This window comes from Ostrea edulis, chromosome 6 (assembly GCF_947568905.1).
Source record: "Ostrea edulis chromosome 6, xbOstEdul1.1, whole genome shotgun sequence".
NCBI lineage: Eukaryota > Metazoa > Mollusca > Bivalvia > Ostreida > Ostreidae > Ostrea > Ostrea edulis.
This window is the reverse complement of record NC_079169.1, coordinates 49,144,734-49,161,016: the sequence shown is the minus strand read 5'-3', so window position 1 is coordinate 49,161,016 and position 16,283 is coordinate 49,144,734. Positions and strand designations below refer to the sequence as shown.

Sequence of the window (16,283 nt, the reverse complement as noted above, 5' to 3'; positions counted from 1 at the left end):
AGTTTGAAATCCTAATGTCAATTAGTTCTCAGGTTATAGTCTTGATGTAAAAGAGTGACCTTGACACTGTAAGTCGATGAAGGTAAAAAAATGTTTGTGGTGTGCACCCCTCTTCCATATAACCTCTCCATATTCCAAGTTTAAAGTTTTAATGTCAAACTGTTGTCAAGTCAGCTTTTGGTCTGGACTATATTTTGACATAAAAAATTGACCTTGACTTTATAAATGGATCAAGGTAAAAAAAAATTGGTGGAATTCCCCCTTTCCCCCTTCTCATATTCTAAGTTTGAAGTCTTAATGTCAAAGCTTTCTAAAGTTATGGTCAATTCATGTTTTTCTTAATTTGACCTTGAATGAAAAAAGGGGTCAAGGTCAAAAATTTTGGTGCACTCTTCCATATCATCTCTCCATATTTCAAGTTTGAAGTTTTAATGTCAAACGGTTGTCAAGTCATCTTTTGGTCTGGACTATATTTTGACATAAAAAATTGACCTTGACTTTATAAATGGGTCAAGGTCAAATATTTTGGTGGAATTCCCCCTTCCCCTATTCTAAGTTTGAAGTCTTAATGTCAAAGGATTCTAAAGTTATGGTCTATTAATGTTTTTCTTAGTTTGACCTTGAATGAAGAAAGGGGTCAAGGACAAAAATTTTGGTGCAGTGCACCTTGTATCTATGTCTTCTTGCCACGTTCCAAGTTTGAAATCGTAATGTCAAAGGGTTCTCAGCTATTGGCCTGGACTATATGTTGACGTAAAATATTGACCTTGACTTTATAAGTGGGTTAAGGTCAAACGTTTTGGGAGCGGGCACCCCTCCTCTATACCATCTCCTTATGTTACAAGTTTGAAGTCTTAAAGTCTAGTTAGGACCTGGACAAAATTTGGTTGAAGAAGAAGAATAAGAAGAAGAAGAAAAATGACAAAAACAATATGTCTCCCCTTTGAAGGGGAGACATACATGTGTAATTCAATTCAAATATAATGCAAAGTACTTGTTATACCACTAATACCAGTACTTGTACTTGGATGCTATTTTTTAGGTAGCGAGTCTTTGAGGCATGGAAATTGTCACCCTAAAAGATATGAACCATGTACCATTAACAAGGACATCATTTTATGAAAACGTTTTATGAATTTTGACTTTAAAATTTATACGACCGGGCTATAAAGTGGGAAGGGAGTACAATACCAGTTTATGGGCATGCAATAAAGAGAAACCTTTATATTCCGGGTAAATGAAAATATCAAAATATAGCACTGCTCTTAAAACTATAGCTTAAAGAAATTCAAACGTCAGGGATATTTAGTTTTATATTATTTTATTTTAAACAAATCAAAGAGTCAGTACCGTAAGACAATATTGTTTTAAATTTGCTTTTCGGTTTCTCATTTCATAATATAAGATTGTAAAAATTGTTAAGTGAGGTGAATTAAAGCAGCACCAAATCATCTCCCTTGCAAAGAACATAATTTCAACCAATGGAAATATTGTATATTTTCACATCATGCATTTTTTACTAATCACTGTTGAGAGGAACAAGTATAGCTTTTTAACAAAGCTTGCCATCTTTAAGACAACTTTATACAGTAAACTGATATAAATGTTTCATATGCTATAAGTATTCATTCATTTATTTCAAATGACCACATAAGCAAATTTTCTAAAATGGTTTACAAATCTCCTATAAGATAACGTTTTTAAAAACATCTGCTAGAAACTACGGTGTACATGTAATACAATGTAATTTTTCTAGTATGACCTTGAAGTAGACATAGTACTTGTACTAAATTTAGAAAGTATTGTTTCTTCTCAATCTCAAGAAAAAGTGAAAAGCATATATTCAGTACATTTATTAAAATTATATTTTTCACACAAGACAAAAAATGTACTAAATAACTGAGAATTGCCAAGACTTACTGGAGAAGAATTTGATGATCTGCGTACAAAAAGGACCAGTTCTATTACTTCTTGAATCATAGAAACGTTTTTGATAGTTGCCATAAATAAGATTAAGGTGTCAGTTTCATTTTATTGCAATTTTCTCTCTCTCTCTCTCTCTCTCTCTCTCTCTCTCTCTCTCTCTCTCTCAAGATTAAAATAAATCTTGTAAATTTGTCAAGTCTTACGTAAATTACATGTAGATCATCAGCAAATTATCTCCCTTGCGTTGAACATAGTTTCAACCAATGGAATAAATTAGAATTTTCACATCATGCATTTTCTACCAGTCATAAAGCATAGGAAGTACATCGTCCGAAGATTGTGAAATACTTCAACTACATGTATATATAATCCTGAGACAGAAAGAAATTTCAACTATACATGTATGCACTGTATCTTACATGGAAGACAATGGCATTTAAAACTGTGAAATATTACACGGGTTGTAACCCAATTTGGCTGAACGATTGTAACGAAAAAGTTCATGTTTTACCATTTTGGGGTTTTCCTCTCCCCTTTTTGGGACAGGAAAGGTACAAACTTGCTTAACAACTTTGAAATACATGTATGGCTGGATCCTCCCCCTTCTAATCACATTCAGTCCTGAACAAAAGATCTGCCCCTGTAATCACATTCAGTCCTGAACAAAAAATTCGCCCCCTGTAATCACATTCAGTCCTGAACAAAAGATCCGCCTCATTTAATCACATTCAGTCTTGAACAAAGGCTCCGCCCCATGTAATCACATTCAGTCCTGAACAAAACACCACATTACAATCCACACACAATTATAATAATGGTCTCAATCTTACCCATGAGTACCTAACATTGTTCAAGGTCGGGGAATTTAACAAAACAAGACCAGGCGATTGAACATCGGCAAACCTAAGGTCTAAAATATTCATGGAATAATACAATATAATCGTAAGACTAAACCCCCTGGGAATGCTGTCAAATGTATTTTAAAGAATGCCAATCCTACCGTATCTAAAACCAATATATATACCATGAATAATTAATTCCTTTGTAAATTTATAAGACACAACGACGAATAATTATTTCCAATAATCTTTAAGTTCGAAGTTGATACAATCTACTGTCATTTAATTTTATTTAATTGTGTTTTATTGTTGCATTCCTTTTCTAACTCTTGTAAAACCACTCAGAATAATTTGTTTTAAATAAGGCGCTACATGTATATATTATAATTTTATTATTATAATGTTGGTTTATATTTCTGTTGTAAATTGAGTAAATACGTTTTTTTTGTGTGTGTGCTGACAGTGACAGAGTATGCGTAGTACCGTCCTTGTATACCACCTGTCCGGTATTTACGTGGTATTAACAATACAGGTATGAATATCTATGTCGTATTAACAATACAGGTATGAATATCTATATCGTATTAACAATACAGGTATGAATATCTATGTCGTGTTAACAATACAGGTATGAATATCTATATCGTATTAACAATACAGGTATGAATATCTATGTCGTGTTAACAATACAGGTATGAATATCTATATCGTATTAACAATACAGGTATGAATATCTATGCCGTGTTAACAATACAGGTATGAATATTTATGTCTTGTTAACAATACAGGTATGAATATATATGTCGTGTTAACAATACAGGTATGAATATCTATGTCTTGTTAACAATACAGGTATGAATATCTATGTCGTGTTAACAATACAGGTATGAATATATATGTCGTATTAACAATACAGGTATGAATATCTATATCGTATTAACAATACAGGTATGAATATCTATGTCGTGTTAACAATACAGGTATGAATATCTATGTCGTGTTAACAATACAGGTATGAATATCTATGTCGTGTTAACAATACAGGTATGAATATCTATGTCTTGGTAACAATATAGGTATGAATATATATGTCGTGTTAACAATACAGGTATGTACATGCATATTTACATGTATGGCGTGTTAAAAATATAGGTATGTACATCTACATGTATGTCGTGTTAACCAGGGGCGGATCCAGGAACTGTGGTTACGGGGGACGCCACTTTATGAGGCAGTGGGTCCAGGGGGCGAAGCCCCCGGAAGCTCCTGGATTTTACAGATTTTATGGGGCTTGAAATATTTCTCTATAAAGTCATTTGTACTATTTTCTATCATTTTAATAAGGTGAAATTAATCAAATGACCCAAAATTTTAAGGGTTTTTTGGAAAAAGATTAGGTTCTTTCAATAAAGTAATTCAAGAAACCAAAGGATTTTATCATTTATTTCTCCGGGAGTGGAAGAAATTATTGCTTCTCGTGTCGTTTAGTACATTTTCCGAAACAAGGTACCGCGATTTACCTTAAATTTGAAAATTTTAGGGGGGGGGGGCGCCGGCTGCGCCCCCTCTAAATCCGCCACTGTTAACAATATAGGTATGGATATTTATGTCGTGTTAACAATATAGATATGGGTATTTAATTATGTCGTGTTAACAATACAGGTATGAATATCTATGTCGTGTTAACAATATAGGTATGAATATTTATGTCGTGTTAACAATATAGGTATGTATATTTACATGTACATGTATGTCGTGTTAACAATATAGGTATGTATATTTATGTAACAATATATGTTATTCAAAATTCTCGGAAGTGACGTAAAAGCGAAGAAATTCTTAAAAAGCCTCATCCCATCTACATTTGTAGAGTTTCATAGTCTATTAACTGAAAAACTGCGTCTATCCGTTGTTATATAGTTTATTGTAAGTTACGGCATAAAATATCGTAACGCTTTAGATAACTAGATAAAATGATATCGCATTGCGTAACTTTTAGTCCATTTGAAGAAAAGAGAATGCTAGATCTCGCAATTTTGGGGAAGAAAATCTTCGTTTTAAGATTATTCGTTTGGGATATATTAAGTGCCCATTCAGATCAAAAAGAGAATTCGTGGTATGACCTGCCAAAACGGCTAAAGAAATCTTCCAATCTCACAAATTCAAAGTATTTTTATCACGATATTTCTTTACCATTAAGAAATCTGATTGTGATTATCGCTGATCATGGTAGCCTCGTGATTTAAGCGCATGCTTTGCGAGCGAGAGGTCTCGGGTTCGATTCTCAAGCAGGTGCCGCGTCATGGTTCAATGTCCATCTGTATTTTTTTCTAAGTGTACAGAAGTACTTTAAAGCAGTTGAATGAGTTTTTAAAGTTATTAACTTCTCCTTAATGGCATGCTTGAAAATATTTGTATGTAACAGAAAACAGTGAGAAGATTATATGAAAAGTAGCTCTAGCGGGAAACCATAAATACCTTTTCCGCTCGCTAAGTCTGTTGACATCTATGAATGAGGGGAATCCTAACATTATGTTTATAACTACCGGGGTAAGACGTAACTGTTTAAATTTAGGTTTGGAAGAGCGTAAAACAACAAATTACACTGTACTAAGAAGTATTTTATGTTTTTATTTCTTTTAATCTTGTGGCATGATGCTGTAGTAACAAAAATACGTAACTTTATACAGATAAGACCAACAGTGACCAAATATAGATTAGAAATGACCGAGTGACAGTTGTTTGTAAACACCGAATTAAAACCAAAAAATTCTTGTTAAACAAGTTAAACAATATACTGTATGACATGTCGTACAAACCACAGGCAATTGCATCGCTTGGGGTCGAATTTACTATATATTCTCTATTAATAGTAAATTTGACCCCAAGCGATGCAATTCTTGTGGTACAAACGCACAAATACATGTACACTGTACGTACATGCGATAAGTCAACAGTTTTTAAAAGGTGGCCAGAATTTGTAGAAATTCGGATCATTAACCTAGGTAGTGACTGTTCCCGGCGCTAGAAGTCTTTAGGATATTACCTTACAGCGACGCACGACAGGCGTCGAGGTGATAAAGAACCCTCGCTGCTTCGATGGAAGATGTCTTCGCCGAATCCTTTTCGCTGCCAGGAGCGTGCTACCAACAACGAGGCGTCATTTAACGAGAATTGTGGCTGAGGCGCAGAAGCAGCGGTGGTGGAGGTGGCTGGGACAATACAACTGGTCTTTCAGACATCACCTTTAAAACGGAGGTCCCATGTCGCGGCAGGCATTGGCACGTCAAAGAAACCTCACTGCTACGACCTTGAGAGCTAACCATACATGTAGGTTTAAATTTATGGTGTTTCACCTTCTGTTGGTGACATCTGTATATGAGTGAAAATTTCTTGTCAACTAATAACCAACACATCCTGAGACACAAGGCGCCAAATGAAAAAGCCTTCAGACATGCATTTAAAGCCAGCTCAGTTCTGTCTACCTCTCTCTCTCCTCCATCGTCTTCCTTCAGGTACCGGACTTGTGATTCTCACTTCTAAATGCCGAGCGTTTGACGAAGGAGTAATCACTACCTATATTTACGTCTTAGATTAATTTGACACGGTAACGGCACACGCCGGGCTTGAACTCACGACATCCCGGTTATAGAGCGAATCCTCTACCCCTGAGCTACCGCGATTGGTTTCTCGAGATTTGGGATGAGGAAGATTACGTCAGAAACAGTAACGCGTCATATGTCCACACAAAAACATCATTCCATACATGATATAATCCACATTTGCGCGGGAGTTTTTTGTATCGTCAACAAAGTGTGTGAATAAATGTCTGCATGTATATAAAATGAATACAATTTTGTTTGCTGAACTGGTAGATAATTTTAATCAGTGGGACATCATCTTAATGCATGCATGAATGATAACATAAAGAGGGAACATACACCATAATATCTTAGCAGTTTTGCTCTTATAATTAAACAGACACATGACTTAAATGTTTAAGGTGTACACGTTCAATGATATCGAAATTATTAAAACTCAAATTTCACAGCCATATACTTGTAAGCAAAGTTGTACTACCAACTTAAAGAATGAAGAAGTGAGGATAACGAACATTGATCAATGAATGGTGAAGGTAACGAACAGTGATCAATGTCATAAATCCTATAAAAATACAACATGAAGAGTAAAGTAAATACGGACTACAGGACATATTAAAGAAGAGATCAGGTGTCTAGGAGGTGTAAGCACCCCCTGTCGACTGGTCATACACGCCGTGAGCCCTATATCTCGATCGGGGTAAACGGAGTAATCCGTAGTTGAAATCTGTGTGAAGAATGGCCTAACAATCGGTATGAAACACGTCAGACAGCATTTAACCTAATAATGCCATGTCATATTTGAAACTAGACAATTATATCAACCTTAGAATTTGCGAAATGCTATCAGCTGACATGCATCGGGTAAATTGTCTTTTTTTTTTTTTTTTTTTTTTTTTTTTTTTACATTGTATCGGGGTTTTTTCTCGTTAGGGTTTCTTTGCTTTGCAAAAAGAATCTGAAAAATTCTTCTATAAAAATTAATGACCAGATATTTGAATTATCTAATCTTTTCGAGAACTTTACCATTAAATTAGAATGGTTTACCAGGAATGGGGTGTTTTGCAAAGGTCAGTATATTCATTAACATTTAATCTCCACTCGTACATATTACAGTGAGTTCCAAAGCCAAGAAGGAGTATTTTGCGATCCATTTTCTGATTCTACCAAAGCTTAGTATATGCCAATGCATTTATAAGTGGCTGGTTGTTTATTTTATATCCCATTAAGAATATTTCATTCATATCGAGATGTCATCCGCTGTAGGGGAAGTACCACAAGGTTAGACCTATGCTTGGTGCTCAGGGCTGTAGTGGTGAAGGCTTTTTAACGTGTCAACACCTTTCGCGACGCGGGACCTCCGTGTTTAATGCCCCATGGATTTTACTTCGAAATGCTAAGTATTTAGCGAAGGAGCCAATCACTACCTATGTTGAAGCGGTAGTGGCACGAATGAGGGCCTTGAACTCACGACCTCCAGGTTAAGGTGCAAGTGTAACACATTTTCTATTGCATTCGTTATAAAATGAAACCAACTAGATTTTTATCAACAAGATAATTTTCTATGTCATCAATATACATGTACAATGAAAATAAAAATGGAAACAAGTGTCGTCTTGACGCACTCCAATATTACACATGAAGAACTCAGCACACATGCCTGGGGATTGTTGTATGACTGAACACCCGTGCATATATTTTAAATATTTATTATACTTCAAACTATCGATGCCATGTCTTCACATTGTGTCCAAAGTCTGTTTAAATTCAATGGAAGCACGATAAGTTTATTTTCTTGGTTGTCATCAGTATGTTCAAAAGAAAATGTAAAATTAGAATATAGCCTAGTGTGGAATGCCCTTTCGTGAATCCAGCTTGGCTTTTAAAAAAAAAAGAAGATTTGTTTCGTCTGCGTGGGGTTTCAATTACGTACTTGGTATACATGCATCAAGTTTGCTAACACATCTCAATAGCTTCACGGTGAGGTAGTTTTTAGGAGATGAGCGTTCACCGATATTTTCCAAGCATAGTACACTGTACTACATGTACCTAATAAATAACTCACCCGGTACCAAACCTTTCAGAGAGAAAACAAAGTAAGAGCATACGAAAAGCATGATATCAACAAGCTGAAGTCTCACACTGTATGTAGGGCATTCCAATTGGATTTGAAAAATCGCTTTCAGAATTTAAGCGAAAATGAAGACTCCGTAGACAGTCATTGGACAAAAATATCAAATGCATACAACGAGAGTGCTGAAAACATCCTTGGGTATAAGAAACGAAAACAGAAAGAGTGGATTCAAGATACCACAATAACAGCAATAGAAGAAAGAAGGAAAATAAAACAAGAAATTAATCAAGCTAGCTTTGAAAGAATTAAAGAACGAAAGAGAGAGCAATATCAGGAGAAAGATAAGGAGGTCAAGCGCAAAGCTAGAGCTGATAAAGGTTAGAGGTAAAATCTGGGGTCAAACAAGGCTGTGTCATGTCAGGATTCCTTTTCATTATCATTATTGACTGGATAATGAGACATACAAACAACAGAAATCGAGGCATCAGATGGAAATTCACCAGCAGACTGGAAGATCTCGACTATGCTGATGACCTCGCCTTATTATCCAGCCGATTCGCTGATTTGCAAGAAAAGACTGAAAGACTGCACACAATAGCCAAATACACCGGCCTAAACATCAATGCCAAGAAAACAATGACAATGAGAATGAACTTAAAAACCAATCAAAAAGGGAAAATCGATAACAAGGAAGTAGAAGACACCGATTTCTTCTTATACCTTGGAGCTACTATGGACAAAACTGGTGGCACCGAATTTGATATAACCAAAAGACTCGGGCTTGCAAGATCAGCCTTCAGTGCACTAAACAAGATCTGGAAGTCATCTAAATTCAAAACTGATACTAAACTGTGCCTCTTCAACACCAATGTAATATATGTCCTCCTGTACTGTGCAGAGTTATGGCGAACAACTAAAAAAGATGAGGAAAGATTAGATACCTTCCAGCGCAAATACCTTCGTAGAATACTCAACACCTACTGGCCAGAGAAGATCTCAAATGATGATCTCTATAGACGGACAAATACCATACAATTGTCAATCAGCATCGAAGTCCGTAGATGGAGATGGATTGGCCATGTTCTGCGAAGGAACAACAACAGAAATATAAAGATTGCACTAACATGGACGCCAGAACGGAAGAGGAGAAATGGAAGACCAAGGAATACCTGGCGAAGGACAGTTGAAAGCGAAAGGAACAATCTCGGATGGACCACTTGGCAGAGAGATGAAGTCGTGGCAGCAGACAGGTCAAGATGGCGAGGGATGTTGACCGGCCTCAATAGTCCATAGGGCCCAGAGAGGATATGACTATGACCAAACCTTTCTCATATATATACGTGTATTATTGAAAAACAAAACTTCCACAGACGGATAGAAAAGCCGAAAATGCTCATTTTCTTTCTTGCCAAAATCTGAAACTTTGCCGTTTTAAAATTTCTTTACAGCTTCAATAACTTCTACAAGTAAAATAAATCCATCGGAAAATAAACCCCAGAATGTGGACTTCCCGAAAGGTCTTCGTTTTCACCCTCATTCAAAGTTTACAAAAATTTGTAAATGGTGATAATACCAACATTACACTTATTATTTCTACCAGATTTTGAGATTTTCTGCAGCAGTCCATAGGATTCATAGAATGCGCTTGTTTAAGTTTACAGCATTTCTTTATACAGTGAGCCATGTATATTTAAGAGGTGACGTCTCTCTATGAGTATACACAAAAAAAAACCCTGTCTAAGAAACAGTACGAGTGGAATTGTTATAAAATCTATTTTAAAAAACAACTTTAAAAAAAAACAACAAAAAACCCCCCCCGGGATTCTGCGTACTTGACTACCCTAAATTCTAACACCTAACCAAACAAGGACAAATACCCCTTTTAGAAGATTGCGTCATGCACTGTTATTGTCGAGAATGTGCATACATAGGTCATGTGATCGCGTCCTTGCACTTTGAACGCAGTCAACCCTCAATCTGTTATGCTTTGCAAATTAACATGGATGTTTTGATACGAGAGATTGCAATCTCTCCTATGTTTTTTACTGCCACTAAATTGCTAAGTTCGGCGTTGACAGTTTGACAAACCCTAGCTTGTTAGCATATTGTTTACGATGCGTTGTTACTGTCCTTGCAACACACCCACTGATAAGATCTTGGCAAGAAATGTCGCAGTGTTCATGTACTCGATGGGAGACAAATCAGCTCCTCGATTCGTTGCCCTTTAACACGCTGAATTGATTTCTACACGGAATCTTCTTTTCGCATGTCAATTAAGAAAATTAATTTAATCTGTTTACTGTGAATATTGGTGATAGAACCCACCGCACAATATACCTTCACTTTAGCGCAACAAATTACGGATTCTTAATTTATCAAGATACCTTCATTTATCATGTTTATGGAACAACATCCGAAAGTACATACAACATTTATCATCAGAGAAACTTAAAATCAGTACATGCAGAGCATATAAGTTATCATTCATTGAGAGAAAGATAGAGTTATTCAACTAAGCTGACTACATTTGATAATTTAAAGTCTTTAATTCATACTCAGAATAACTAAATAAAATCTCTCTCTCTCATATTATTGCATAACAAATGACATTGAGGACCTATCTTGAAGTATAACATATTTACCTATGGTTAGATAGGGAAATAAATTAGTATACAAGGTAAACGATGACTTTCAATGAACAGAATTGATACAATTAATCGTTTATATCATTTCAGTGAAACTTTTCAATGCGACGAAGAAGGCATAGCAGTAAATGGTTTTTTTGGGGTTTTTTTTTTTTTATCATTTTTATTAATTTTTAAATTCTAGTTTTTTTTGTTAGTTTGTTTGCATTGGGGGTTCGATATATACAAACTAATTATGCTATACATCTAATCAATGTACTTGGAAAACATATGTGACTGGGACAGGAATTGAGGCCTACATTGTGAGGCAGGAGCTCTAACCACTGAGCTATCTCTGTGACTGGGACAGGAATTGAGGCCTGCATTGTGAGGCAGAAGTTCTAACCACTGAGCTATCTCTGTGACTGGGACAGGAATTGAGGCCTACATTGTGACACAGGAGTTCTAACCACTGAGCTATCTCTGTGACTGGGACAGGAATTGAGGCCTACATTGTGAGGGAGGAGCTCTAACCACTGAGCTATCCCAGCCAATGTCCTCTTACCACTACCTTCTCTTAAGATTCTTACTCCGGGAATTTCACGAGATTCTCTAATCACCTCACGTGAATCAATTTGTTGGGCGCCATTGCTGTTGCTATTCTGTCTTCGTCTTCGCTTGAGGGACGGCTCAGGGGTCATATGTCATGGATATCGGTACATATACTACCTACAATCACTTGTCAGTGAATAGTATTCGGCCATATCATATTGAGGAGTTGGTTACTGTTAGAAGATTTACAAAGCACCCCACTGTACACTGTAAAACTTTATTGCCTAATATAAAGACGCCAAATATTGCTCGCTGGAAAGAGGAGGTTAATCTACTGTTGCATCATTTGAGGGCGCATATACTACATTTGTATAAGTAGTACATAAATATGGAATTTAAAAACTTTATTGTATATTCGTTCAGTTTATTGTTTGTCAGATTGTTAGTTAAATCGACTGTACCTGGTGATATTTTGTGGCTAGTGTGGGTGAAATAGGTTCAAGGGGAGATGGATATTTGCAAAAGTAGCAGGCATCTATAGAGAGACGAAGGACAGACAGACACACGAACTGACACACAGAAAGACATACAAACTGACACATAGTCAGACACAAGAACTGGTACACAGACAAACACAAACTTATACATACAGACATACAAACTCACACACACAAACTGACACAGACAGACGGACAAACTGAAATACAGAAACACGAACTGACACACAGACACGAACTGATACACAGACAGACAGACACGAACTGACACACAGACAAATGCACGAACTGACACAGACACACAAACTAACACACTGACAGATACACGAACCAACACACAGACACACACACAAACCAACACACAGACACACACACACGAACTGACAGAATTTCTTTGAAGACGGAAAGTGGTCACATGCATCCTGCTACCGGGAATCAATATCATGATTTAATCTTTTAAAAAATATCGAATTTCTTTGTAAATCAAAAGGTAGCCATCTTATATCTTGATCTCTTATCTTAATGAAATTCGAATGATCTGTACATAATTTGAGCAAATAATATTTGAGATAAAAAGAATTGTTAAAGATACGTATGGGTGTCATAGTTGTTAGATCCGTCACGTATTTCGAGCTCTGACTTTGTTTTGAGTTGATCTGCTAATTGTAAATTGTTCCGTTGCTAGCATATAGGGAGTTTCTACGACATCAGATGAAATGATACATGAATATATAATGAGCAATTTCATCTTATTAAACGAATGTTTGTGGGGATCGTCCGACCTACTTTAATACCCTACTTTCCAAGTGGCGCCTTGTTGACTTTTAAAGCACAGAATTAGGGACTGACGGAGTAATAAGAACATGATGATGCAATTATATAAACCTGACAAATAACAAAGAACAGTTCTCTCTGCACAAAACTCACAACGGTTTAATTCCATTACCCTCTGTAACAAGATAAGTAGATTCCACGATTTTGAAAATGGCGAAATTTAATTTGCAGCAGAGCATGCTGGTTCATCTCATGAATATTTGTAGTGAGATGTGAGATGTTAGAATGAATATCTGTAGTGAGATGTTAGGCTGAATATCTGTAGCGAGATGTGAGAAAATTGAATGGATATCTGTATCGAGATGTGAGATTTGAATTAATATCTGTAGAGAGATGTTAGAATGAACATCAGTAGTGAGATATTTCAGTGAATGTCTGTAGCCAGATGTGAGATATTAGAATGAATTTCTGTAGCGAGATATGAGATGTGAGAATGAATATCTGTAGTGAGATGTTAGAATGAATATATGTAGTGAGATGTTAGAATGAATATCTGTAGTGAGATGTTAGAATGAATAACTGTAGTGAGATATTAGAATATATAAGTAGTGAGATTTTTTATGATAGGCTTTACTATCACATCTAATGGTGCCAATGATAAGATCCTGTCAGAGAAATAAGTTAATGCATTGTAAAGCGCTATATAAAACCAATCATCATTATTATTATTATTAATTTGATTTTAATAGTCTAGATTTTATCACGGACTATCGTTTGTAACATGCTAAAACATATGTACGTGTTTAGGAAAATGTAATACAAGTAAGGTAAGATCTATAGTGCCTTTGTAATAAAGTCAGACTTACTTTGAAAGCGGAAACAGGGGAAAAAAATTAATTTCCGAGCGTAAATCCGCGTGGTGAGGCCTGATCAATGGTATAATCATTCATGTTTTTCCACTTCTCACGGTTCTCTCACTACTCAAACGTCAATGAAGAAGACTCTTTAGTACCAAACCAAAACGGCAGAACTGATCGATTAATCGGAAATAAGTTTTCCCCGTTTCTAAATTGTTCCCTTTTATATTCTATACACTCCTCTCGCAAAAGGCAAAATACTTGCACTGTATAAACGATGCTGTTGTGTAAAATCAAGATGCAATGTGCTGTAGGAGGATCTTTGATATTTTGATCAACACACTAACTAGTTTCTGTCATTTCGTATAGAAAATGAGGCTCCACTGGTTAATTGAAATGTCACATAATAGTACCGACATTTATTGTTTCAGTCCTTTGTGATGGACACTAGTGGTGTATTGAGATAATAACATACACTGTATCCAGTTGAACTCTCCCGATACAAGCGTCACCAGCACAAAAAGAATCACAGCCTGCACCCAAAGTCATCGTATTCAATATCAAAGCCTAGTATTAATTCCTGATAGATTTTAACCACACTGGGCTGAACAATGTTGTTTTGGAATCATTACTACTTTTAACGTTAACATAAGGCGATTGCTTTAATTGTCATAAACGTTTCGTTGATTGACAGAAAATAAAATCACCATCAGTGATATATTTAAAAGTTTTGTTTGTATTATAGGCACATGATGGTTAAAATGATTCTGCAGAAAGAAGATGCGTGTCTCTGTGAATAAGGCAAGAAAAGTGTCTACAAATAGGTGAATAGGAAAGACAAGTTACCCTCAAAAGGAGTTAGAATTTCTCAACCAGTGTTATAGTATGTCTATTTACCATAAGTTGTAAACGAAACACCAGAACAATTCAATTATTTGAAATATTGGAATGTGAAAACAACCAACGTTGTCAAATTTGACCGTTTTTTAGTCGAGTTTGGTGAAATTTCAACGTATGTGGGTTAACTCTCCATGTTTTGTCATGCTTACAGAAAAACTAAAAATCGTGCATTTTGCAGTCTTCAAAAAAAGATGGAGCAATGACCTACTATAGATGGCAATCTATGTAGAAATCTTATACAAAATAATAGCGTGTCACTGTTGTAAAAATATTCCAAGCTACTTACACTGAGGACATTATGATGAATATATTGGGGTGTGAGTGTGGCTAATATGTAATAATTTATTTTATCACTGATTTTATTAACAATATATCATCAAATGATGAAAATGTCGAATTGCACTTTATCATAAGTAATATAAGATATATATATATATATATATATATATATATATATATATATATATATATATATATATATATAGGGAAGCCAGGAGTTTATCATGAAAATGTAACAAAAACAATATAGGATACATTGTATGAACACTATAATAACAATTATTATGACTGATAACAAAAATGAATCGAGTATCCTTTCATTAACGACGTGACCGGCCCATCTTCACAAGTCAAGGGTTATTGATTCGTTACCTCGCACTAACCCTTGACATCAGTCGCTATTTAAAAGTTGGGTTCGAGAAAAAGCACATGATTGGTTTGCAGCCTGAAGCTGCAAACCAATCAGACAACGGCTTTTATAATCGGTCGAAAACAAAACTAAACAGTAAACACGCATGGCGACGGCATTATGGCGTATAATGTGTGGCCAATTAGTACAAGACAGATACCGTCGATTGATTTTCGGGAGTTCGTTTTGCTTGAAGAAACAATTAGACGAGGTTTTGGGGTATGAGCCGAATGAAAATGATGGATTGTCGAAGTACGTTTGTCGACTATGTTTTAACAAATTAAACAAATTGTCCAAAATAATGGGAACAACTTCGTAAGATAGCGATTTACCACTGCCGGTTTTAGTCCCAATAAAAACATCTTTTCCTTCTCTGATACATGATATCGAAAGCTTTTGGTTTTCAGTCAAATTATCGATTTGATGCTTTTCACATATCTTTTCGTTAACGGACGCCATTTTTTACTTTCTGTTTATTCCCTTACCAAACTTTCATCTGAAACAAGAAATCCCATTGGCTGATTAATTTTAGCGTATTGCGTCATCCTTCTTCTCGAGCCCAACTTTTAAATAGCGACTGATGTCAAGGGTTAGTGTGAGGTAACGAATCAATAACCCTTGACTTGTGAAGATGTGACCGGCCAGGAAAAACCAAAAGTAAAAAATTTTCTTATAAGAAATCTGGAAACCTGTACGTGTCCCATACCATGTCAAAAATCGCAAATGCGCGCCGTCTCCAAGATAATGCAGGGACTTCGCAATAAAATCTTAAATATGAACAAGTTACAAATGAAAATAAAAGACATATCCCAATAAAGTTTGAACAATAATAGTTCAAAGATATGAAAATAAACTACACTGCATATACAGTTTTTTTAAAAAAAATTGTGTTTCTTTGTCAGGAGATGGGCTAGAACTGATAGCTCGTGATAAACGAGAACCTTCAGAAGAAA

General features: G+C 35.6%; 1 protein-coding gene across 1 annotated transcript in view; it reads right to left on the bottom strand.

The window, feature by feature from the left end:
* LOC125647903 (neurotensin receptor type 1-like) overlaps nt 1–14,258 on the bottom strand; it is a 37,959-nt gene extending 23,701 nt beyond the window's left edge. Inside the window, exon 1 of the mRNA XM_048874737.2 lies at nt 13,752–14,258. Within this exon, the coding sequence (XP_048730694.1) occupies nt 13,752–13,831 (80 nt within the window). The 5' untranslated portion in view covers nt 13,832–14,258. The remainder of the gene's footprint in view (nt 1–13,751) is intronic.
* Between the last annotated feature and the right edge of the window lie 2,025 nt (nt 14,259–16,283).